The sequence below is a fragment of the Symphodus melops genome (genome assembly GCF_947650265.1).
Source record: "Symphodus melops genome assembly, chromosome: 6".
Classification (NCBI taxonomy): domain Eukaryota; kingdom Metazoa; phylum Chordata; class Actinopteri; order Labriformes; family Labridae; genus Symphodus; species Symphodus melops.
The window spans coordinates 16,561,349-16,585,251 of record NC_136696.1 but is presented as its reverse complement, the minus strand read 5'-3'; the positions used below and the strand labels follow the sequence as shown (position 1 = coordinate 16,585,251).

Below are 23,903 nucleotides of genomic sequence, written 5' to 3'. Positions count from 1 at the left end.
CTCATATTTTGCACTTCTGCATTTACTTCTAAAACTGGATCTATACCACATTCATTTTTGGTTGAAAAAAATGACAAATGTAACATGACAGTTTCCTATCACGTTTTTGTTTGTTCTTTGACTACTGTTATAGGAATGTAGTTTTAAATAATATGATTATATTAATGCTGGATTAACAAAGAATCATTGTATATGAAATGCGGAATGAGGTCTATTGGTTCTAAATTTAATTTAATTTTCAGAACCTGAATCTTTATTATTATTTATTTACTAAAACCCCAATGCTTCCATTGTACTGTGTAATCATATTTCAGACTCTCCGTAAATGCAACATTACTGGTAGACCGAGTGGATGGTATGGGATGATCCTGTGAGGCAGGACACGCCCTCCTCCTCCTCCTCCTCCTCCTCCTCCTGCACTTGTCAAAGGGCACTGATCGCAAAGTACATCACAGTCTTACGCATAGACGCAAATCACAGCAGGACAAACTGTCTCCTGAATAAATACAGGATATTTTTGAAAACGTGCTTTTTTATTTGATGCCATTATGTTGCCTTTCAAGAGAACTTTTGACAGCGACAAACAGCAGCTGCAGCAGCTCAACAGCAGACTTGCTCAGTATCTCTCCAGGACGAAGCAACTGGAGCAGGAAAATGCACTTCTCATTGCTGAGATAAATAAACTCAGGCAGGTGAGGACGGCGGAACAGCAGACGAAGTACAAGGAGGAGATGCGGGAGCTGAGGAGAATGTTGGGACAGCTGTCGTTTGAGAAGTCCCAGGTGGAGATGGAGAAGGAGAAGCTATGGCGTGAGTTGCAGATGGTCCAGTCTCTGTGCAGCGAGCAGACGGATGTGTGCAGGGAAATAAGTGGTGAGCTGAAAGGCCGCGGATTGGAGCTTCACCAGGCTCACAAAACCAACAATGGACTCCAGCAGCGATTAGCCCAACTAGAAACCGAGCATAAACGCTTAGAAGACGCACACAGGCAACAAATGGCCTGTCTACAGCGTCAGGTGGATTCCCGGGTGGTGCCCATCATTACGCAAACTTATTGCGGTCCTGCTGCGGCCTCCGTGGAAGAGGTGCAAGCGTGCGCCCGAGGTGTGTCCGAAGGGTGGATGGAGACTTTTGAAATGTACCAGCAGAAGGTGGATGAGATGGAGCAGTCGATTAGAGCAGACCAGGAGAAACTAAGTGACATGCAAAGGGAGAAGATGCTTTATGTGTCAGAGTTGGACAAATTACACAGAGAGGCGGAAAAGCAGAGTCAGATTCAGCTACGGCTTGAGGAACAACTGATGAACATGCAGGACAAATTCCGAGTGGACTTCAGTGAATACCAGGTAATAAAAATAAAATCTACTATAAACAAGAAGTCATGGTTTGTATTTATTTATATTTATTTATTTTTTTGACTCTCAAAATACATCACTAGATATACTAAGATATGAGACCAGCTTTATATGCACACAGAATAATCCACTGCACTGGGCCAGCATGAGAGGGGAGAGGCTTTACTCTTGTACCTGCCACACCCACTGTCCTTAAAGGGGCTGCTCTGCTGCAGCTGAAGCTCCTAGTGTCTGTGTGATCAAACTGACCGGTGCCTAGAAGATGTCTTTATCTTTTTAAATATAGGTTTAAAGGAAATAATAGTGAAATCTCATACCTCCTCCCTTTAGTTAGAACAGGACCAACATCTTTAATGTATAAATGATTCATAATGACATTTACAAAATTAAGTAATGTCTGATATGTTTGCGTTCCATAACCTGTCAAACATGGGATATTGCGTGCAACATTGACCTTAGTATAAATGGATTGAGTAGCTTGAAGTCTAAATGACATTCGACCTCCCTTTGGGACTTTATAGCTGCTAGATTACACCAGCCACTTAAACCAATTAGCTGTCAGACTAACAAATCCCTATTAGCCTCCTAAAGATGGAGCCCTAAGCAGGCCAGTCAATAACAGATGTCTACACTAGTCATAGGCTGCAGGGACGCCTTTAAATAGTAACACATTTTCTCTGAATAAGTCTACAGTTTTATATTCTTGACATCTGTTGTTGATGTTGTAAAAATGGAGGTAGACAGATTAAGCTGTCTGTTGGTGGGATCAGACATCACAGTGTAGAGACAGTTTTACCTTAGTCTTTGATTACAACTGAATTCATAACAGACATAATCAATTTACCAAATTATTATAGTCAAAAGGTTGCAGAATGATCCCAGTATTTTTAGTCAAATTGCAGGGATTGATGGACACCAAAATATCGTTTATATGGCTCTGGGATTGACTAAACAATTGACAGACGTTTAAGATGTTACTATGTGCAAAGCAAAAAAAAGGAACGTTTTGTACTTTTTTTCCTCCAGATGATAATTGAGCAGCTGGAGCACGAGAGGAACATGATGGCGAACACTATTGAAGACAAGATGAAAGAGCATCAGCACCTACTGAAGGTTAAGATGGATCTGGGCATGGAGGTGGCTTCCTACAGGTGATGAGCTTTTATTTTTCAGCTTTCAATGGAAAACTGATTTTGACTTAATCACTTTGAATATAACAGATAGTGTACCAAATACATTTCTTTTCTATTCAAATGCTCCTGTAAGCCAAAACAGTGTGATGGAGAGGCAGCATGCACAACACCAGCACTCCAAAAGCTGGAGCTTCTAAAAAAAAAAAACCCAGCTAGCCTAGCATATATTTTATTCATTACACCTGTGCTTTTCCTGCTCTAACATGTTCAAACACCATATTGAGAGTTAAACACAGTATATTGTGCATGGAGGTATTCTGTTATTATTGTAAATGTAATAGTTCTATGGGTCATGAAATACAAGTTTTCTCACTCTACAAGCGTCTCCATTGGCCAAACCACAAAGTGATAAACTCTGGGACCAGGATTTCTTGTTTTATTTTTTCATTATGGTGATCTAATAAATAGTGAGCTGACCAGATTACTAAATAAACTACATAAACCAACCCCCCATTGAGGGACTTCCTCTAAGCTTAATACTTTAGGTCTTAATAAGGGATTTCCTCAAACACATTAGAGGAAATGATCTGCTTACATTCACTTAAATAAACTGAAAAGTAGCAGCTCACATTTACCATTTTATAAACACTGCAATCAAGATCTTTTAATCAAGATCTTTAACATTTTAAGCCAGACAAAGCACATCTTGCACTTTGCGTCTTGTAAAGAATGGTATGTAAGAATGCCACTCCTCATATTCCCAACATAGACAGATTTACACAAGGTCACTTGCTAAGACTATTTTTGCTCCAAGGAGAAGTTATTTTTAAAGAACTGATAAACATGCTGCATTTTCCTGTTTCAAGGCATACTATCTGGGGTTTTTTTCTCAGTTGTCACAATTTTAAGCCACTTATTTACTAATTTTAAGCCTGCAATTCAAAGGACCTTACCATGAGTTCAAGCAATGTGCAGAAGTTAAAGCTTTAGAGGAAGAGCAAAACTTTATCACTTTTAAACCAATTGCCAGGAAATGCATTTAAAGACTACCTACTTCTTGTGTCTTTCTATATGGTACATTGTTGGCTAGCACATCCAGTTTGTTTTGAATGTTAAGAATAGACTGAACGTTTGCTCTGAGACGTAGCAGCGGCATGTGTTTAGTATATGTCACGAGTCAGCTTTTGCTTTGGGATTGAAAGGAAGTGTGGACAGCCCCACATTGTGGCTGTTATTTTTAGGTCAGTCTTTGGGAAGCCACTCTCTGGAGAGGTTGTTTCCTTTGAGACACTTCGGTTTTCTGTTGTTTGCTTGTTAAAGAATGACCATGGGGAAGCGAGGCATCGAAGCTCATTTTTGAGATCTCTTTATTACATGCCACTGGCTTGTTGTGTTTTCAATCATTACCACCTTATATGGCCAGGTCCTGCGCTCACAGTTTCTAGTAAGCCTGTTGCATTTAGTTTGAGAGCGTTGTCATGGCTGAGCTGAATGAGATACACCGTCTTGTGAGGTATTTCTTCATTTGAACTTTTTTTTTTAACAGGAAAAAGGATCATTGTAACTATCTCCAACATTCATCTGTATTTTGTCTTCTCTCTTGTTCGTTTAGGGCTCTCCTGGAAGGTGAGAGACTGAGTCAGCAAGATCCTCATCGAAGAGTGACTCAACATCAAAGAGAAAGAGTAATAGGTAGGTTATTTATTTTCGCTTTTGCTACAAGTTCATTTTAAATGTTGCAAATATAATAAATGTACTTCAGGTGAAGACTAAGAAGAGAAAATTAATAACAGTGTCAAAATTCTGTAAAAATTCAAAATTAAGGTTTAACTGGGGTTGTGTGTGATATTTATATTCGCTGTAGCATTGACTTTATGGGGTATTTCCTTGTGACTTTCCAGCACTGCTCCCTGCCAAGAAATAATTCGGCACATAATGTTCTCTGAAGTTACATGTTCAATGTTTACAGTTTGTTTTGGTACACATTCAAGAACAAGATGAACTTTAATTAGTGAGATTTAGAGGAGCTTGTTGGCTACTATCTGCTTGTGTTTGCAGTGTTCTTGTGAAGCTAAGCTTCAACCTTTTTATCCTCATCCTGCCAAGAAATCTAATGAGCGCATTTCCTTTAAGTATCTGTCTAATCATCCAATCTAATTAATTCTCTGCCTTAGATATCAAGGTGCCTGCCCAGGCTTACTCTCCAAGAGCTTCCACTTTATCCACCAGACAACAAATCAGGCACACGCCGCAAATGTCCAACCTGAGAAGGTCCCCTATGCATCTCTCTGGATCCATAAGTCCCTCAAGGGTAATTCCTATTTCAGTTGCGGGCCGAGAAAGGTACCAGAGTCCTGCATCAAGAAGAGACATGATCTCGTTTAACAAAGCTCGGGCTTCTGCTTCCGCCCCTATGTCAACCGCTGCAAGTGTGTCCAAAGATAAACAATCAGGCAAGACCGAAAGCCTACCTAAGCAAAATGTACAGAAAACAAGAGCTGATGAGGAAACTGTGACAATCAAACAGGTCTCTCAGTTGGAGAACAAAGGCAGCCCAACTAAATCCTCCACTACTGAGACCAAATCAAAGAGGGAGGTCTCTCCAACAATGATGAGCATCAGCCAGAAAACAGAAGCAGAAAGCAAAAAGCAAGAGTCTGATGAAAAAGAGAAGGAATATGTTGATGGAGATGAGTTCAAAAATAAGGGGAAAACAGAGTTTGTGATAAGCCCGAGTGAAAAAAAGATGTTTGACTCTGTGACTGTAGAAGAGATAATAGAACAAGTAATAAAACCTGCTGGTTTGGAGGCCAAGGTTTGCTCATCAGGGGATTCTAAGGTGAAGTATCATGTGGAGAAAACTGAGCAAGAGGATGGTACTACAAAGACACAGATTATTCTGGAGTCGAAAGTGGAAGAGGAGCTTGACTTTTCAGAAGACTCAACCTTGACCGAACTACTTAGCCAAGGGGTTAAGAAGGTGTCACTGGATGACATCAAAGACACCACTACAGGAAGTATGATCAAGAACCTGCTGAGTGGCCTGCAGGGAAGCGGGGAACTGCAAAATAAGTCTGTCAATGTAGAAATCATTGAGGAACCGGTTGAGAGTTACAGTGATGAGGAGCTTGAGGCTGAACTTATGTCAAGGTCCACTTTTTGTGAGCCGACCTCAACATATTTTCAAATTGAGGAGCTAGAAAATGTCCCTCACAATACTAAATTTCAGAGAAGTGAAGGGGACACCATGAAAACCTCCCAGACAGATACTGATCAATGGAAGGGGGGATCTGTGCAAGCTCAAGACGTTTCCAAAGAGAGTGAATATTTCTCCCACGGTAGAGAGCCTCACGAGTACTTTGTCTCCACACCAGACGAAAATCTTTCTGACTCTGAGGAGGGTGTTGGCATTACCTCATACGGCCATTACGGTATGGTCGATGACCTGTCAGATGAGAGGTATTATCAAGATGAAGACGTTCCAACAAAAAGAGTGATAGTAGAGCAGAGTGACAAACACAAGTTAAAGTCAGGGGAGGACTCGTTTACCAAGGAGAATTTCCCAGAGTGCATCATTGAAGAAGAGGTTCGTGTCTCCCCAATAGTCCAGGAGTCAATGCTGGAGTTCCTGCGTGAAGACTCATTGGAGCCCAAAGAACAGCTGAAGGGAGCTCTCGAGAAACTTCAAAGCTCAGTGTCAGGTCCACTGAAGGAAGAGTTGGCCTTCCTCACAAAAGTCAGTAGTGAGAGTTCACAGAACGTGGCTTTCAAAAAAGTGCAACAGTCGACTGACAATGGCACCATGACTGTCGTTGCAGAGCTGAACATCTCTCAGACCCTGGAAGACTCTGGGCTGCTGGACGAAGGAGATGATCTCTCTGAAGAGCAGATCATGGCGGCTCTCAGATCCTCTAACTTAGGGCTTGAGAAAGTCTTACAAGGTGGGGCAGGAGCTGGATACAGCTTCAGAGTGTCCCAAGAGGAGGATGTGAAGTATGAGTTTGAAGGAGAGTCTGATTCTCCAATCACTGAGGAACATTTTGAGCTGGGGCCATCAGAAAAGCCCTTCACCTTCCAGATGGATGTTCAAGGCAGCCAAGCGGAGACTACCTCAAAGCAAGGGCTTCAATCTGAAAGCATTGAGACCCCAGTGAAGGTTTCTGAAGAGAAAAGAGTTGCAACCCTTTACCTTGAAAGTCCTACGGATGATTAAGAAAGAATATGGTAATAACTTGCCAATGTCACTTTTTGACAAGCATATACAGTTGAAATATATTTGGTTTAAACAAAGCCACACATAGATTCAATGCTATTTGCAAACACTGACAGAGTACTTAAGCTTTTGCAGTAAAACATTATATATCTTTGACCTACCCATTATGAGTGTGTCACTGTAATAATTGTATACCTAACTGCAACTGAAGAAGCATTTAATTATCATTTTAATTTAAAAAAGAAAAGAAAAAAAAGACTTAAAACAATGTTCTGGTCTTAACAGTGGCAGCATTACTGTTAAGAATACTGACTTTTAACTAATAACTTCTAGCTAGGCTAAGGACTGTAACATCTAACCTTTGTAGCAACGCGTGCTGCTCAGCTGTGTGCTCAGTAGTAATAGTTTGCTGTTTTCCTTCAAAGAGGTTATTGACCTTCTAGATTTCTCTATTTTTGTACTAACCTGTGCTGTACAGCATACACAATCTGCATTTTACAGCTGCACTAGACTGCTGAGGTGCTTCACTGCTGTTTGCAGATTACACTTTTTTTTTTTTTTTTTTGGCAGTGCTGCAAAATGGAAAACTTATAGTATAAACTGGATCCTTGAACACATTTTTTTTTTTAGTTTTTTGTTGTTGAGGCACTAGTTAGTGATGTCTAGAGAATAAAGTCAAAGCTTGAAAGTAGGGACAGTGTAGTGCGGGTGGATGGTGGATGGAGGTTATTTGTCATGAGGAACTTGTGCAAGTTTAGAATGATTAAATCAATGTGTAATGCAAGTTTAATTCTTTACACACAATTAATTAAAATTCCACAATTAGAATGAATGGCAAAAGAATGGCTTGAATATCAAAAAAGGGAGTTAACATGATCAGTGCGAACAAACATCTGACAAATGGGTCTTTAAAGTTTGTTTGAATTCCATACATGCCTGACTTAACAACAGTGAACACTCTGATCTGAACATACGTTTCGTCGTCTGGGTGGGAGGAAAAAGCTAAATCATTCAAACCTGAAAGCATGATTATAAATGTGTATAGTGACGTTAAAGAATGTAAATAAGGAGGGAGACCACATGAATTGAAGCAATTCCCTGATAGTTTAGTTGAAAAGATGTAGAGTGTGTGTTGTCTGAACATTTTTTTCTTGTAGAAATGTGTTCGTCACCTTGGCTTGAAGCATTCACCATTACTCTAGTAAGTATTTGTTCATAACGGCCATTAGCTTCACGACATTGATTGATCACTATAGATTGTTGTGTACTAGCTGCAGAAGATGTAACAGCTCACTATAATTAAAGCCTGGATTCATCTACTGCATGTTTGATGTCTTCTCCAAGTGGCTTCAAAATGTACTCTTTGACACAATTGAGCAATGTCTTTGAATATTATCTTGTTGGTACTATCCTTTGAAGCAGAATGTGCAGAAATGCAACGCTTAGAGTGAAAGGCATGCTGTTATGAATAGTTTGATCCTAGATAGTCAAGAATTTAGAACTCAGTTAAAAAGACGTTCATATAGGTGCCAGGTAAAGGCATATTTTCATGCCTGATCTCCTCTGAAAGCTGCAGTACTTTACACAAATACATGAATAAATCAGTGGACTTAAATTGTAGCAAACAAAAGGATAAATTGATGTTTCAGTAATCCAGATAACGTGCCATTTCAAAGCAATTACTGTCATCATCATCATCATCGACAAGTGATTCATGTGTAAAGAATGTTTTATACAACGGGTTCAGAAGTGTTTGTCATCCCATCATTTTTCTTTTCATCATGATTTCTGTCGACTGAATTGCTCCCTCGGGGACAAAAAAAGAGTTTTCAATTGAATTTGAATAACATAATTGATTTGGTTACAAAAGTCGCAGCCTACATTTGGAAACAAATTTGCATACTAACAATAAAAAAACAATTTTGATTGTCTTTTCTGAGTGCGAGTATTTCTTCAAAGCTGGTTATCTTATCCAGGGCATAAAATAACACAAAGTCATGGAATGGCAGCAGACATGATTAGTGCAGAAGTTTTTGGCACAAGTGGCTGCTGTTATGTGTTATCTAACAGATACACATTGGAAAAGGAGTTTTGAGTTCTTGGTCCAAAACTAAAAGATTGTGGAGACAAAACATTTTTAAAAAAACACTTTAAGAATCTGACACCGAGTTTCCATCATCCCCACAGGATGGTGCAACTGATGATGTTTCAGGTTTTGTTTTCCTTCTGCCTTTCCTGTGCTGTCTCTCAGCTACCACCTCTGGTGCCCTGCAAAACAGTACATGGTCGCATTACCTGAAACGTCTTCATTTTTTTTTTGAGCACATCATTTCCCCTGAACTAAATGAGGCATAAAAAACTTTAATTGATCTTCTACACATCATTGTTTGAAGTCGAGTTTAATAAGAAGCAAATCTAACTGAATTATATGCAGATTTACCAGGTTAGCACGTCCACAGCTTTTTGAGTAGTTTTAGTCTTCTTGTGCTGAGGACCATACAACACACTCAAGATCTCCAGGCACTAAAATAAAAAAACAAAACAAAAATAATGACAGGAGAGAGAGTGGTCAAGGGAAGCTGATAGGTGAAACTCAAACTCAGTGATAAAATAAAAAACACTTCCCAGCAACATGTGAAAGCACTAAACATCCCAAAATAACTACTGTTGCACTCCACAGTTTATATATAACACCTGTGCTGACCATTCATGTTACAGGTCAACATGGGGGACGTGCTGGGCTTCCAACAAGGTCTCCAAACCAACAGCCCATGCTCTGTGGTAGTTAAGTCAACACACTGAAAGAGCAGCCTGAGTCATTTTTCCACTCTACTTTTAGTTTAGTCCAATCAAATGAGGGGAAAGACTAATATGTGCGTAGGTCTGTGATGTCAGGAAAGACTGCCTTATAAAAAACAAACAAAGAACCCAAAACATTTTCAAACTTTCAATCACAAACATAAGTAATAAAACGGACCTGATAGAAGCACATCTGCTTGTTGGCAAAGAACATACCAATATGTGAAAATAACTTTTTTGAAGTAGAGGAAAAAAGGGTGAATAAGTCCTCCCTCTACATCAGGGAAAGTAAAACACTCAGTAATCTGGAGTAGATCCATCTGGCCTCTTGGATGTTTTCACTGTTGCTAAGGTTGATGTAATGGAAGGCCTTTTTCAGCTGCACTACAGAGGAAGGGGGAATGTCAAGTGTAACTCTGTGTGTGTGTGGACCATTGTTCTCTATGTTTTTTCAGTAGATCTTCCGTACTGTATGATCTCCGTTTCCCTTGGAAAGACAAAAGTTACTCTATCAGGGAGAAGATGGTGTCACGATGACAGGGGAAACGTATACAAACAAATCTGGATGTGTCAGGGAGCTTCAGAAAGGTTACTAGTCGGACGTGGTGCTGAGAGAAGGAGAGAGTTGTGATGTACCCTGGCAGTGTCAGAGGGGGACTTGAAACCCCCTCTGACACTTAAATGCCAAAACAAACCATCATAGCAACTAGGCTCCTTTATTTACAGTCATGCAAAGACTTGTGTGAAGAAGTCCCCCTTTAGTGGAGTATTTCTGTGCGCTAGCTGGGCAGCAGAATTGAAGTTGTAGAGGAACTTGTGCCGTCATTGTGTTAAAAACTTGTTATGTAAGACAAAAGTGAAAACAGATTGAGAGGAGGAGCCTAATTAAATTACACAAAATGCAGTTTCTTATTCAAAGCATGTGTGCTGAAAGACAGGGGAAATTAAATTCTGTTGCAGAGGACATGATGGCATGCCACACTAATTGGGGTCAGAGTCATTTTAATAGACAACAGTTAGCAAACTGCCTTTGTCTTTTCAGAGTTGTGTTGCCCATCTGTCAGGTTTTGTCCCGACAGAGGAAACACAAAGTTACTCTGTGTGATATTTTACACCAGGGATGGCGCCTCTGCACACTGCACCCCTTCCAAGATTAGCATTCGACTTTGATAGCGGCGAGCTTAGGGAGGATGGTGGAAATAGTACATCTCAAAATGACAGGGGCTCTTTGTGTATATTTTGAACAGGCTACTCACTGGTGTAGACGGACACACCCACTGACTGCTGGCCTTTTATTAAAGCCTTTCAAATACTTTGGCAGGTTCAATGTCATGTGGGATGACATTACCATTTACTCTGTCCAGCATCTCCAGTATTCATTTAAAGGTTGTCACCGAGATAAACATCAGTTGTGTTACTCGTGATCTGTAACATTTAAAACACCTCTGTCATGGTCCTGTGGGCCTGCGTCAGCCTGCCCTCAGCCATCTCCACACTTCCAATCAGCTGAAGAGTTTCTGCTACCTCAGCGCTCAGCTCACCGAATGTCGATCTCTTTGAAGAGAGAGAAGCTTTCTGTATCTCCACACATCTCTGCAATGGTTCAGTCAAGAAAAGACAAAAAAGGTAAAATGTCAAAAGTGTTTCCATGCATGGGTTTATTCCACTCCATCAGCTGAAGTAAATCCCCTGATTTAAAAAAAAACAGTTTCCATGGTGGTGCTTTATCGACAGCATGTGGACAATGACATTTATTGGTTTCAATATTAAACAAGCAAAAATATGTGATTTTTTTTTTATCTTATGAGAAATAACTGAACGGGTATTGTTTCTATTTTTATTTAGGAGTGCATGTGTGTCTGTGTGTTTAACCTCTTTCTGGCCACTGAGGAGGAGGAAACGACAAAAGTCATCCTGCACAGCAAGAAATTCTGGATGCTGGGAACTCACAGAGTTTTTGTATGCACGTAGACTCTGCTCAAAGTAGCGGCCAGCGGAGTCTACACGAGCATGGGGAGGAAAGAACAAATATTGCATGTTAGTTTGAATGATTGATCCCTTTAAAATGGTCACATTACCAGTGCCTGCAAATGTTTTCTAGGTGTTTTAGATGAATTCTTTCTATTTCCAGATGTTTTTGTTTACATAGTCGGTTACGGCACGATGGAAAACATCTATAGGAACATTTAAATTGACATAACTGGATGTCTTCAATGAGGCTATTATGTCATTGTATTTCCATGACACCATCTTAAAGTTTTCCACATATAGGAAGGCAATTGTTGATTCAAATCCTAATATTAACCCACAGTGCATGTTGTTCAATCCCCGCCTCTGTCTGGCAATACACTCACCATTGTGATGGGGCTCTGTAGCTGCAGAAAAGATGAGGGCGAGGCTGTGGGAGATCTGAGCCCCCTCTACCTCCTCTGGGCTGTGACTCACAGCAATGGCATGAGCCTAGCAGAAACCCCCATGTGACATAAGACAGATCACATATCACCAAATAAGAGGGGTGGGGACATTACCAAACAACAAGCTTGGCTTAAAAAGTCCTCATGTGTTTGCATATATATATATATATAAATATGTTGCATTTGATGTGTAAGACCCCTTGCCTTGGTGAGATGCTCTATGGCTTGGTCCACGTGACCTTTGTCCTGTTCGATAGCAGCCATGTCCCTGTAGACAGAGCACATCCTCTCTGGTTTACCACAATCCTTCAGCAAATGCAGAGACTTCTTACACTGGTTTAAGGCCTCCGCTGGTCTGTTCTGTCTCTTATAGACCCTATAGAGCAGAGAGGACACACAAAGGAGGAGAGAATTAGAAACAAACAGACATTCAGCCAGCTATATGTGGCCAAAATAATTCAAGTTGGACCTCTTCAAGAAGTTTATTTACATCCCTCTTTTCAAAAAAACAATCCCCCTGCTGAAGGTATTATTAGGTAATAAGGTACAACATATACTTAAAGTCATCTTATATAGGGTTATATTGAGCCTGCCTTACTGGCTCACTGAAGAAACTTCTTGGTCTCCAGCCAACCCAGACCTAGCAGAGGTGTAAAAGGATTTCTAGCTGGCATAACTTCTTCTTCTTGAACTGAAAGTTATGCTGCCTCTAACCCCCCTCATTCTAACTGCACACTTTTACAAATAACTCCTGCAGTGTGTTCAAACTCTCAGTGTAAGGTGTTGTCAATACGACAGACGGACAGACACAAGACTTACAATAAACAGTAAACAACAAACAACCGCTGTCCACCCTCCCTTACGTATATAATAAACGCAAAACAAGATTTAGAAGGCCCCCTATATGACTAAGAAAAAAATACAGATTAAACATTAAACCTGTGCAAATAAAAATAGATGTATACTTATATAAAGAAATGTACAGATCCTCTGCAGGAAAAGAATATATACATGTGCTATCTAATATGTATGTATGTATGTATAATATGTATGTATGGGATACTCTTGCAGTTTCAGTCAAAACAACCCAGATCAATGGTTAACATTTTTTCATGCTCCTTGGTGAGACAAAGCTCAGAGTTCAACATCTAAAACAGTCTGTCCCCCATGTGTAAATGTGCAGATGCTACCAAGTTCTTCATCTTCAAAATGAGAGACAGATATGTCTTGTCTTGTTATGGGTGGGTAGAAAGAAAACGAGAGAGAGAGACAGAGAGAGAGAGAGAGTGTGTATAAGACGATAGCTGCATTAACCCCAACAAGAACTCTCAATCTATCAGCCTACTCTGCTAACAGCTTCCAACCATCTAATGGACTCTAAATTTAATTTCACTCTCGAGTCGAGATGTTGACCTTTCTCAGAGGACAAAACACTCACCTCTGTCTCACAGCACTACAGAATAATTGTTTTCACAAATCTGTCTCCCCACTTCCACACTACGCAAGTCTTACCTTGATTTAGGATTCATTTCGGCATGAGTAAGTAGAATGTATTTTCTAGCAGCGGCTGTGTAGGATCCATAAACATAAGCTTGACAGTATTATGTCATGCTTACGTCCCTGGGTGACATGAATCAGGGACTTTATGGCGCGTTGGTTAAATACTTCCAGCACAAGTTACTATGATGTTACTATGTTGTTTCTCTAAACTTTCCCATGATTCTAATATTATCCTAACATGATGGATAGATGAGAACCCCACCCATAAGTTTTTTAAGGATCAGGCTCTTCAAGTCCTTTCAGGGCTACGGGGATGGTTGAAGCCAAAAGTACATCGCAGTATTGCTTGAGTCCTGCCAGCCTGTCAGCATGGGCACAAATACAATACCCCTCTATCCTCTCATTCATTCCACATCCTTACTCACATCCTGCCCCGAAACTGTAATAAGCCTCAGCCCACTGCAATCTACGAAGTGGCCAAAGAGCAGGGTATTTATATAATTAAGGATTTGTAGATGTGTTGCCAAGCAAGCCACACAGTCCACTACTGTAAATGTTTCCAGAACAAGGTTGACGTTGTTTTTCTCTGTTCTTTCAGAAAGACACAGAAAGGCCAAGTTAAAGTAGAAATGGAATGAACAACAAAAGCGTCCTCCAGAAAATCTGTAAAATTCAAATGAATATGATATGATGAATGAAAATAATAATTTAGTTAAGGGTGGAGGAGATATGAAGTAATTTAAAATCATTTATGATTACAAAGGAGAATTTATGATCAAATTAAATGAATCAATCTACCAAAATTCAGATTTATGCCAGCAGTATATATCCCACCATGCTGACTTCAGTGTACACCTTGACTGAGGATCAAAAACCCAGTCGAATATTTGGACCAGGTTCTACAGGCTCGCTGAGCTTTCTGGGCTTTGGTGGGAACATTCGCCCTCATCACAACAGTGTTGACTGACAGGGCTTTAGAGGCATGCCAAATTCTTAGTCACCATCCAACAAAAGAGATTTAGCAAGCTTACACACCAGCCAGAGTCTGCACATTTTTTCAATTACACACATCATGTCAACAAACTCTGACTCTCTTTGAAACAGACCAAGATGGCATCCTTTTCAAAATTCCTCTGAGTGGAGCTCACCTCGGCAGCTGATACGGTTTGTTTATTGTAAACTTGCAGAAGAATTAGCCTTCTACCTAGCAACAGGATCCTAGAAACAGGGTTCAACATACAAAGCATACAAATTAAAGTCTAAAGCTTGCAATTATAAATTTGAAACAATCTTTGACCGTGTTGTCTTATCAGTAAATGTGTAAGCCTAGATCTGTTCTCTTTACTTAAACCAATAAGAGACTATTTTAAAGACCTATCCTGGGTTAGTTTGGCATCATTTTGAGTAAGGTGTGTAAGTAAAGTGGAAACAAATGTAACTTGCAACTAAATCAGCTACTAAAATAAATTGTTCACTCATTATGTTGGGCATACCCTAACTGGTTTGGAAGTAAAGTCATGATTAAGCCAAAAGGCTAATCAATGATTAAAGATTTTGTTCCACTATCATGATTCCTGGGCATATTGGCTGGATAGCTGGCATCAGTCACATTGACATTGTATCACAAAGTGGTTTGTAAGATCTGACTTGAAATATAATAACTGGTAAAATAGATTTGATTACTCAATTACTCAATAGATTGAATTACTATGTTTCCAAATGGCAGACCGTTGATAACGATGAGAAAAGGTTGCTGTGTGGCAGGAAAATCTGCTGTTTTAACAAGCATGCTAATCACACTGTGTCATTTTATGTATTAATTTGAATTTTAATATGAATTTGTGATTGAGACAGATTTGTAATGACTTTTACAAGAATAGTGTAGATACTTATGTGGAAATTACACCTGAAGTGTAGAAAATATCAACATTTATATCAATATATATCAACATTTTTAGTGAGAGCAGAAACGATGAAGCAATCAACCAGACTTTGAAGGACATAAACATGGTATGAAACTAAATAAAGGATTCATATTATGGATTGCAGCAATCTATTGCCACCTTGTGGCCAAAGAAAAGAGCTGTATTTTAAACTTGGAGTTTTATGGAGAAATAAAAAAAAAAATACCCACTTTTAAAAACAACTTGAGTCAATATTAAACAATCCATGCTGTACTCTAAATACCCCTCTAAAGGCCCAACCTGTTTTTTATATTATTTTGACAAGCACCAAGTTGTTTGGCTCAGGTAAAATATGCTACCACATGTGTCACAGAAAAGTGGAACACATACTAGACTGCTAAAAAAAACATGTAGACACTGTTTTATTCCCTCTGTAAAGAACTATGGATACAGGCAGTCTTTCATCCTCAGGGCATTTTCCCTACTTAATTCAAGCCAGGAGGGAGTTCTATCGGTGACTTGTTTATATTTCATGTTGACTCAGCACTTTATTCTGTCTTTAAAGGAAGCTGCTAAGAGCATCAGTCAAGGATCACTGGTGTTTCTCTGAGGCTGCTACTGTATGTGCACTAGTGCCTCTTACATGTTACCTTATTAGCTTTTTGAATGTTTGTGTCTTTTTCTGTCATTTCAATGCCTTATCAATGCCTTCATTTCACTGCACATCTGTAGGAGCGTGTGACAAATAAAAATCTTAAAAATCTTGTATTGCAAAACCAATTGCCCTTCAGCAACAAATAACGTCATAGAAGTTTACTTTGCTGAGGCTTCAAAATGTATGCTAAACCCTCTAAATATTTATAGATTTACCAATGTTGTAATTTGACCACATACGAGCTACATATATCTGCTGATGGTTAAAGAAAAGAAGCTTAGTACTACACCTGAATAGGCCATTACAGATTTCCAGTTCAGTCTTTATCTTCTCTTCCTGGTTGATGTCTCCACGTTGATGAAGCTCCTCAAGAACTTGTTCTGCCTCCAGAAAAGAGGATTGTGCCTCCTTCAGAGTTGAATGAGTCAAGGACTTGTTCATGTTGTTAATTGTGTTAATATTTCTTTCAAATGGAGTATATTATTGTAAACCATATTAATTGCACAGATATTTGTCTGTTAGAAGAGCAGAACCTCCCTGTGTGAGGTGAACACTCAGGAGGCATGCGAGAACCTCAAGCTTTTCCACCTCAAAAGATAAGACGGAGGAGCAGAAAGAAAGCAGCCCTCTGGCCAGGGCCAGGTGCTCCTTGGCCTGCAGAGCCCATCCTGAAGGATAAAAAAAAACGTTTAGATTAAAAAGCTCAATTAACTGTAGGTCTTAGCAAAACTGCAACTCTAAATACAATATGACCAATGTAGTAGCTTAATTACTTCAAAGCATATATATATCTTAAAATATCACCTTTGAATTGGAAATAAGCTTTAGCGAGTTTGACATGAACCTGGGCAACTTTCAGATGTCCCTCTCCATACACCAGCCTCGTAAGAGCCAAGCAACGCACCAGGTCTTGGATGCAAGCATCAAACTGAGGAGGTACAGCAACTGACCGTCAGTATCACATTTCTAGATATTAAGATGTTTTATATGCAATCCAACTTTTCAAATGATAATACTGTCTATTTGGGATTATTATTCTGCTAAATCCCTGATCCACTTTATTGTTCATGCTGATGTATGTTAACATAGCATAGTGTTTACTTTCAGAAAATAGGTATCAGTCCTGTAAGCACTGGTAAAGTCTTGAGGACATGTTTTGAAAGCTTATAGGCCTATTGTTAGAGCTGCAAACTGACCAATGCAAACAATGGATTTGACTTTGTCACTACCTACAGTGTACACTCACCTCTTGGTTTTCCTCATGGTTCTGAGCTCGTCCCTCAAAGTGTCTGAGCTTGTCTTCAGGTAGCATCATGATAAATTCCCACTTCGTATATCCTGTTTGTGAGGCGCTCAACATATCTGAGTCACAGCGAGGAGATGCATCTACGCCACAGTCGTTACTTTCAATGCTGCCAAACAAGGTACAGCAGGTAAAACGTCTATTAAAACGGTACACTTTGTAAATGTAAAATGAACCTAGAACACACTCAAGGATACAGATACAGACACAAATAAAGATAGATTATGTTTCTTTACTTCTGTTGGTTGGATTTAACAATACAGCATTTGTCTTGGTTAGTTACTCAAAACGTTTGTTCAAATAAATCACTTACTCGGGAGATTCAGAAGAAGAATCGGGATTCAGTTTGGCCACTACCTCATCAGCCATAGTTTTAAAAAGCGATCAGTGTGACAGGTATCCGTCTCCATCTGCAGTTTGTATTCATGGCGGTGTTGTGGTTTCCGTGGTTACACAGCGCGTGCTATATTAGCATTGCTAGCTATAGCCACAGCTCCCTGTTTCTAAGTTCTATGTTGGCTGTAGAGATCAGTGGTTTGGTTTAAAATAGCCGCACTCAGTTCCTCGCGTTTGTTGTTGTTTTTTCAGAAGGCGATTCAACAGTCAAAAGCTTTCTGCGCGAGCCACCTTTAACTCAAACTCTATTTTCAAAACAGGCTGTGTTGACGGAAATCAAAACACCCGCAAGCACAGCAGGGTGCGTTCAAGAACAACTCATACGTACCCTAAAAAACCTCTCACAAAGGAAGGTGTTGAGTTTTTAACAGCATTGTGATTGTGACAAGATCCTATAGCTTTGTTACATATTCAGTTCTGCATCAGTAGTAACTTTTGGTTTTCCAAAAACAGCTTGTGATAGTTGCGATCATGTCATTAGAAGTATTGTTTTTGAAACAGATGAGTTGTAGTATGCCAATGTCGCCACCAGATGTCGCTAATGTAATATGAGAGTAGTAGTGTAGCCTGTAGCCTATGCACACAGTCTGTGTACGTGCGTTTTTTTGTGTTTGTGTGTGTGTTACAGTTGTACTCATGGGAGTATTGTAATAGTGTTGTGTTCTTTTGAGAAGTCTTGGTTGAGATTTTGGCCTCACCTAAGGGCCCGCTCACTTCAAAGTGTCAAACTAGGGACATTTGATTCCTAAGGCCATCCTTCTTAACCGCATCCTCAGCAAATATCATACTTATAAAATCATGTTTTTCAGACTTCAAAAGCTATGACTTATGTTAGTGAACCACCTTCTTGTCATCTGTACCAGCAGTCAGACAAAAATTGTAAAATATGAAAGAACTATGCCTTACAAGGGCCGTAAAACCAAAGCCTCTCGTACAGTTTTAATGCATGCTTGATGGACTGAAGTTGATGTATATTAAACAGGTTAGAAGTGCCGCTCGTTTCAGGTCAGGTCTATGTCATAAAACAACAAACTGCCAATCAAAGATGTAGCACGTTACTCATATATTAGGTTCTAACTGTACAAAAAAAACAACACATGTATTTGAGGGAATAGAACTGCTGTATATTTGACCACAAGACTTTCCAGAAATAAAAAAAAAAAGTCTTAAAATAAAGAAAGGATTATGTGTTCCACAGCGTATGAGACATACATGTTTTATGTCAAAAGTGAGGAGAGGAAATGTACATTTCCCTGTGAAAATATCCCTTCTTACATCAGTACCCAGAATCCATGCCAAACAAACTAGTAGTAATGTCTCAGTGGCTGCTTTGAGAAATTGGTCTCCGGAGACAGCTTTCTAGGTTAATTTATTCTGTATGGGGCTGGCGTTATGTGTACTGTCACCACTTTTAAACCTTGGGCAGGACGCTTTTTGTGTGCAAGACTGCCTAAGATAACTTCTTATGGCTCCTTGGGATGGCTGCTGCCGGTTGATTCTGGCAGGCCATGAGACAACCCGTTTATTTGTTTGTTTGTCCCGTGAGTTTTTGGCTGGCCGTTGAGGGCTCTGTTTGGCCCCAGTCCCTGTTGGGATTCTATTTCTGAAACCCAAGTGGCTCTTAATGAAGCCCGTAGGGTTGGCATGAGCCCTCAGCAAACCCAGGCCTGATCAGACCCTTCTTCTTCTGCCTTGGCAGCCACACTCCATTTGCTCCCTCTGGCTTCCTAATTTAGTAACGGTGGGTAAAAATATGTGCTAACGAACAAGGTCTGGTATGTCAGGCTGGCGTCCAGAGAAGAGGGAGAGAGGGGGAGGAGGGAGAGAAGAGAAGAAGGAAGAGGGGGCTGTTTTCGCAGCAGGCACTAAGTGACAGGTCTAGAGTCACTCTTACCTCTTTGACATCTGTGTCTTTTTTGTGTGTACGTGTAGACATTGAAGGGAGTGTGTGGGGGTGGATGATGAGAGGTGGAGCGTGAGCACTTAAAATGTCTCCCCCTTGCCAAAGTCCATTTAAACACTTCTAATCGTCTCTGTTTTTATTCCAACAACACCGTGAGGCTCGAGAGTAAACCTGTTCTCTTTGGTGCAAATGATTGAAAGCATTAAAAGTATTTTCTGGTAAGGGTGTTTTGTTTTTTTTGTTGTTGTTTTTTAACATCGTCTTTAGCCAAATTGCAGAGCTTAACTTTGGGCATCACATAAGTTAGTATGTTTGGGTTATTTTCAGCTCAACTGTTAAATTCTTTGAATGAAACATTAAACTTAACAAGCAGCAGTAGTTGGTCACGCTAGCATTTGAAGCATGCACAGTTTCTCCATATTCACTCTGCAGACATGAAGTCACACTCTTTGGTAAAGTTTTAGTCATGATTCTTTAAGGCTGTTGAAAATTGGCCATCAATATTATGTTTGAGTCACATGATGTGACAGTATCCCTGCTGTCTGAATTTGGTGAAGATTTGTGATCATAATCCTATATTGAGATAGTTTGGAGCTATTATGAACAATATTGTTGCACGTCTTAGTTTAGTACCACTATTCAAGCAGTGGAAGAAAAACATGTTCTTATGTTTACCCTTTAAACATCGAAGCCCAGTCCAACTAACATGAACAGTTATTTGAGTATTTTGGCCTTCTCAGTGAAAGACACAGGAAGTGGTGACAGTAATCATTCATGTCATAATAAAATAATGGGTTTTCATTTTTGATATCAAAAATAACACACAAAGAGTGAACTCACAACAAAACATGATATTAATGAGAGCTATTATGTCATTAGTTTGTACCTGAGCTTGGTCCTGAACTAAGCTGCACAATATAAAGACAGTCTGCAGCAACATTGTTGAAAATCAAGGTAACTACATGAGATGCGATAAAGAAAAAAAAAATGAAGATTGCACATAAGCTCAAACTCACGTTTTTGTATCCGTCTGCTCTTCCTCATGTTTTGCAGCTATACTTAAAAATTGACCAAAGACAATGTGTCATCAAAGAGTAAACATTCAATTATTTAATTTTCATCAGCAGGAGGAGCGCAAGACAACAAACTCAACCATAGAAATGTTTACTCCTGGACCTCAGCACTTGCCCTTCCTGTTCACAGTTCAAGAGGCTTGTGGCAACCTTGTCAACTTCAGTTGTAAACTCAAAGCTTTAGATGAAAACAGAAAACCACCCTGAAGGAGGCAGCAGCACACATTCTGAATCGACAAGCAGAAGAAGAGCTGACTGGTGCACACATACAGTAGATTTGTATTGAGAGATCATTCGTGTTGATTTCTTATTAGTGTTTTTAAAAAGTCAACTTTTTCAAACGTGTTTCACAACAGGATTAAGGACAGAACATTGATAACTCTGTTTTTCAATCATCTTTGAATGCATTTATGCTCAAAGTTGTCAGATGAGTCACAGTTATTTGTTAAAACCACAAACTAGCACCTAACTTTTATACAGATGTCTCCACTTCCTGTGTTAGGCAACCCGCAGACCCCCACCCACCCCCCTGTCTGACATGAACACCAGACCCTGTCACAACAAACGGTGTGCAGAAAGACACGTTTGGAGATTGTTTACATATAAATATGTGACATATTTTTTATCTGTATGAAACTCTCTGACATGAATGTTTTGTATGAGAAGAACACAATGTTTCTGTTAGCTCTGTATTTTGGGGAAACAGGAACAGTTCTGTTTAGTTGCATCGGCCCGTTATCCTGTTGTGATCACAGTAAATGTGCCCGTGTCTTCACAGCTGCTGTACTAAAGTGTGACATTCGGATATAGAATACGTGCTCTGTTTTAGAACCGTAATCAAAATGTTTACGTGCGGGTAATGCTGCTGTTAAGAGGTAGAAACAAAGGCAGCCACTTAAGCAAGACAACCCTTCCTTCCAAGCGACTGAAGCTGTCCATGGCAGAGACACCATTGTCATAGTACGATAAGATAAGCTCTCTTTCCATCCAGCAGCACCGTTCCATGCCAGTGCTTTGTTCAACAGTAGTTTTGTATTCAAATGTGAATTGTTCCCTGCTATGAACCAGACTTAGACTGGCTTAAACTTGTGTTTATCCTTACGCAAACCTTGGCCTAATTTGAAGAATATGCAGCAAGCAAATCGACTATTGTTCACCACTAAAGCTTCTTCTCGCCTTTATGTTCGATGTCAGAATCAAAGATTACGTACAGCTTTAGAGGTGATATTGCCATTCTTTGTTTAGACAATGGTGCTGACAGCGTGTTTATTCATTTTAAATGGCAGTTTTAGCTGCACTGTGACAGGGAGATATGTGTTTTGGGGAGTTTTCAATGGACCTGAAATAAGGTTTCAGCTGCTTAAACGTGCATCTGCAACTGTTACCAAGACTACACAGAGGCATTTGTATCTCAAACTAAAAACCAAGACATGATTTTTTTTTTGAAAAGGAACACACAAACACAAAGATGGCACTGCCAAGGACAGCCTTATAAATGAAGAGAAAAAGGTGTATCTCCTCATCCTTGGTATTCTGCTGTCCTGCCTTGCATCCTCTTGTCATCCTATTGGTAACCAGGGGAACATGTGCACATTTGCCTTTCACACAAAGTGTTGACATTAACAAGTTAATTGTGCAAAGAGAGTCCAGAATGAACACACGTCTCGCCTGTTTCCCTTGAAACGTGAAAAAAATGCGTCGGCATCTGTTTAGAAACGAAGAGAAAAAGGAGAAACGAGACGAGTTCTGTTCACAAGAAATGTCTACACTTCCATGAACATACACACGTTGGAGGCCAACTTCTCCAGCTAACAAATGTGGCAGATCAAGTGATACACGGCAGGAGAAAGGAGGAGAATCTTGCATTGTGAAGAACATCAAATGTGTACGCTGACAAAACTTGTGTCAGGTTTGCTGCACAGACTAGATCCTTACTGCTGATGTGCTGAAGCACTGGTGACGTGCTTTTGTAGGAGGGAGGTCTTCCAAGAGACATACTGAAGAGAATGTTGAATATGTTTCAGCTTGATCACAAACTTTGGACACTTTGTCATTTGTTCTGTATTTCATTTAGCTTCTGTCTTGCTTCACATGTTCAAACTCGGTGTCCAACATTGATCATGTTCGATGTGAAACCCAGATCTCTTCATACAGTTTTGGATTAAATGAAGCTTTGATGCATCTTTTTTATTCCTTTACGGTTACAACATTGAGGGTCCCTTTAATCATGGTGTGAAGGATTGTGACCACAGACAGGTTTCCTCTTCTTTAAGCTGAAATGAATTGCTCACTCTTGACTTGAAGGACCATTCATTTAAATCTGCATTTTATTACTCTAGTATTAAAAAGAATATGGAAATTAAAATAAGGCATGGTAAGTTGCCTTTGACTATGAATGTGAATGAGGGGCTAAATGTCCACCTGTGGTTCTCTGACCTTTGTGGCTCCTCTGCTGACTCGGCTCAGGTGAGTGCATGTTGTGTGATGCAGTGGTATCAATAATGGAAGAAAGGCAGCCGCCTCTCTTTGGCTGCTATGTGGGTCAGAGGAGGCTCTCTGTGGATGGGAGAGATTGATGAAGAGCACCAGGGAGAGCGGCAGAACTCCTACCTCACAGCCGTGCAAACCGAACTGCTCCCCTGCACTCGTTCAGAGGCCCCCCTCCTGTGCCACACTGCCTGCCGCTCTTTAAATGACCTTCAAATTAGCCTTATTTTTCAGGGCCCCAAACCCTTCAGGGTCCTCTCATGGAGGATGGTGTGTCTTTTTCTCACTCTTTTTTTCTGCTTTATCTTTTGTTATCCTCTTGTTGACCACAGATGGAGGAGAAAACAACAGCGGAAAAGAGCTTGTGTAGCAAAGGTGACAGATTTTCACTCCTTTTGTATCTCTGATGTAATCCGAAAAGAGAGCTGTTATGTGCGCTCGATTATGCAACAACACTTATTTTTTACCCTTTCATTACACCTGCTCTTTCCAAAAAAATACCATTGTCGTACATCCTCATTTACACATCTGCAGACAGAGACACAAGTTGTTTGGAGAGGTTTGTGCGCAGGATGGTGGATGAGAGTCACAGTGGGAGTTTCTACCAATACATCACAGAGCAACAGTCTGTCAAGCCAGCCATCCATCACTACAGCTGAGGTTTATGTACACACAGCAGGTCATGCTGGTCCCCTGTCCAGGCCTGATACAGAGCCCTTTATTATCCATTTGCATTAAGAGAAACACCCCCCTCTAATGGAACATCGT

General features: G+C 40.0%; 2 protein-coding genes across 3 annotated transcripts; one reads left to right on the top strand and one right to left on the bottom strand.

The window, feature by feature from the left end:
* Positions 1-435: 435 nt before the first annotated feature.
* synm (synemin, intermediate filament protein) lies at positions 436-8,632 on the top strand. Its single transcript, XM_079347157.1, has 4 exons — positions 436-1,346; positions 2,382-2,506; positions 4,101-4,180; positions 4,663-8,632. Exons 1-4 carry the CDS (start codon positions 549-551, stop codon positions 6,699-6,701), a joined length of 3,042 nt encoding a protein of 1,013 aa, XP_079203283.1. The 5' UTR covers positions 436-548; the 3' UTR covers positions 6,702-8,632.
* Positions 8,622-17,963, bottom strand: ttc23 (tetratricopeptide repeat domain 23). Of its 2 annotated transcripts, XM_079347173.1 has the most exons (11): positions 17,590-17,963; positions 17,220-17,385; positions 16,778-16,901; positions 16,485-16,641; positions 16,263-16,388; positions 12,119-12,290; positions 11,855-11,960; positions 11,373-11,500; positions 10,944-11,093; positions 9,142-9,224; positions 8,622-8,969 (listed from the first exon to the last, which is right to left on the bottom strand). In XM_079347173.1, exons 1-11 carry the CDS (start codon positions 17,643-17,645, stop codon positions 8,852-8,854), a joined length of 1,386 nt encoding a protein of 461 aa, XP_079203299.1. In that variant the 5' UTR covers positions 17,646-17,963; the 3' UTR covers positions 8,622-8,851. The 2 variants fall into 2 exon arrangements, with proteins under 2 accessions (XP_079203299.1, XP_079203300.1); XM_079347174.1 differs by lacking the exons at positions 8,622-8,969; positions 9,142-9,224 and adding an exon at positions 9,933-9,987.
* Positions 17,964-23,903: the final 5,940 nt, after the last annotated feature.

What these genes read in the sequence shown, in the direction of transcription:
- synm (XM_079347157.1), top strand. Translation starts at nt 549, where the DNA reads ATGTTGCCTTTCAAGAGAACTTTTGACAGCGACAAACAGCAGCTGCAG. An exon ending in TGGACTTCAGTGAATACCAG is followed by an intron (nt 1,347 to 2,381) that starts GTAATAAAAATA and finishes TTTTTCCTCCAG; the next exon opens with ATGATAATTGAGCAGCTGGA. An exon ending in TCAAAGAGAAAGAGTAATAG is followed by an intron (nt 4,181 to 4,662) that starts GTAGGTTATTTA and finishes TCTCTGCCTTAG; the next exon opens with ATATCAAGGTGCCTGCCCAG.
- ttc23 (XM_079347173.1), bottom strand. Translation starts at nt 17,645, where the DNA reads ATGGCTGATGAGGTAGTGGCCAAACTGAATCCCGATTCTTCTTCTGAA. An exon ending in AGCTTATTTCCAATTCAAAG is followed by an intron (nt 16,642 to 16,777) that starts GTGATATTTTAA and finishes TTTATCCTTCAG; the next exon opens with GATGGGCTCTGCAGGCCAAG. An exon ending in CCATAGAGCATCTCACCAAG is followed by an intron (nt 11,961 to 12,118) that starts GCAAGGGGTCTT and finishes GGTTTCTGCTAG; the next exon opens with GCTCATGCCATTGCTGTGAG.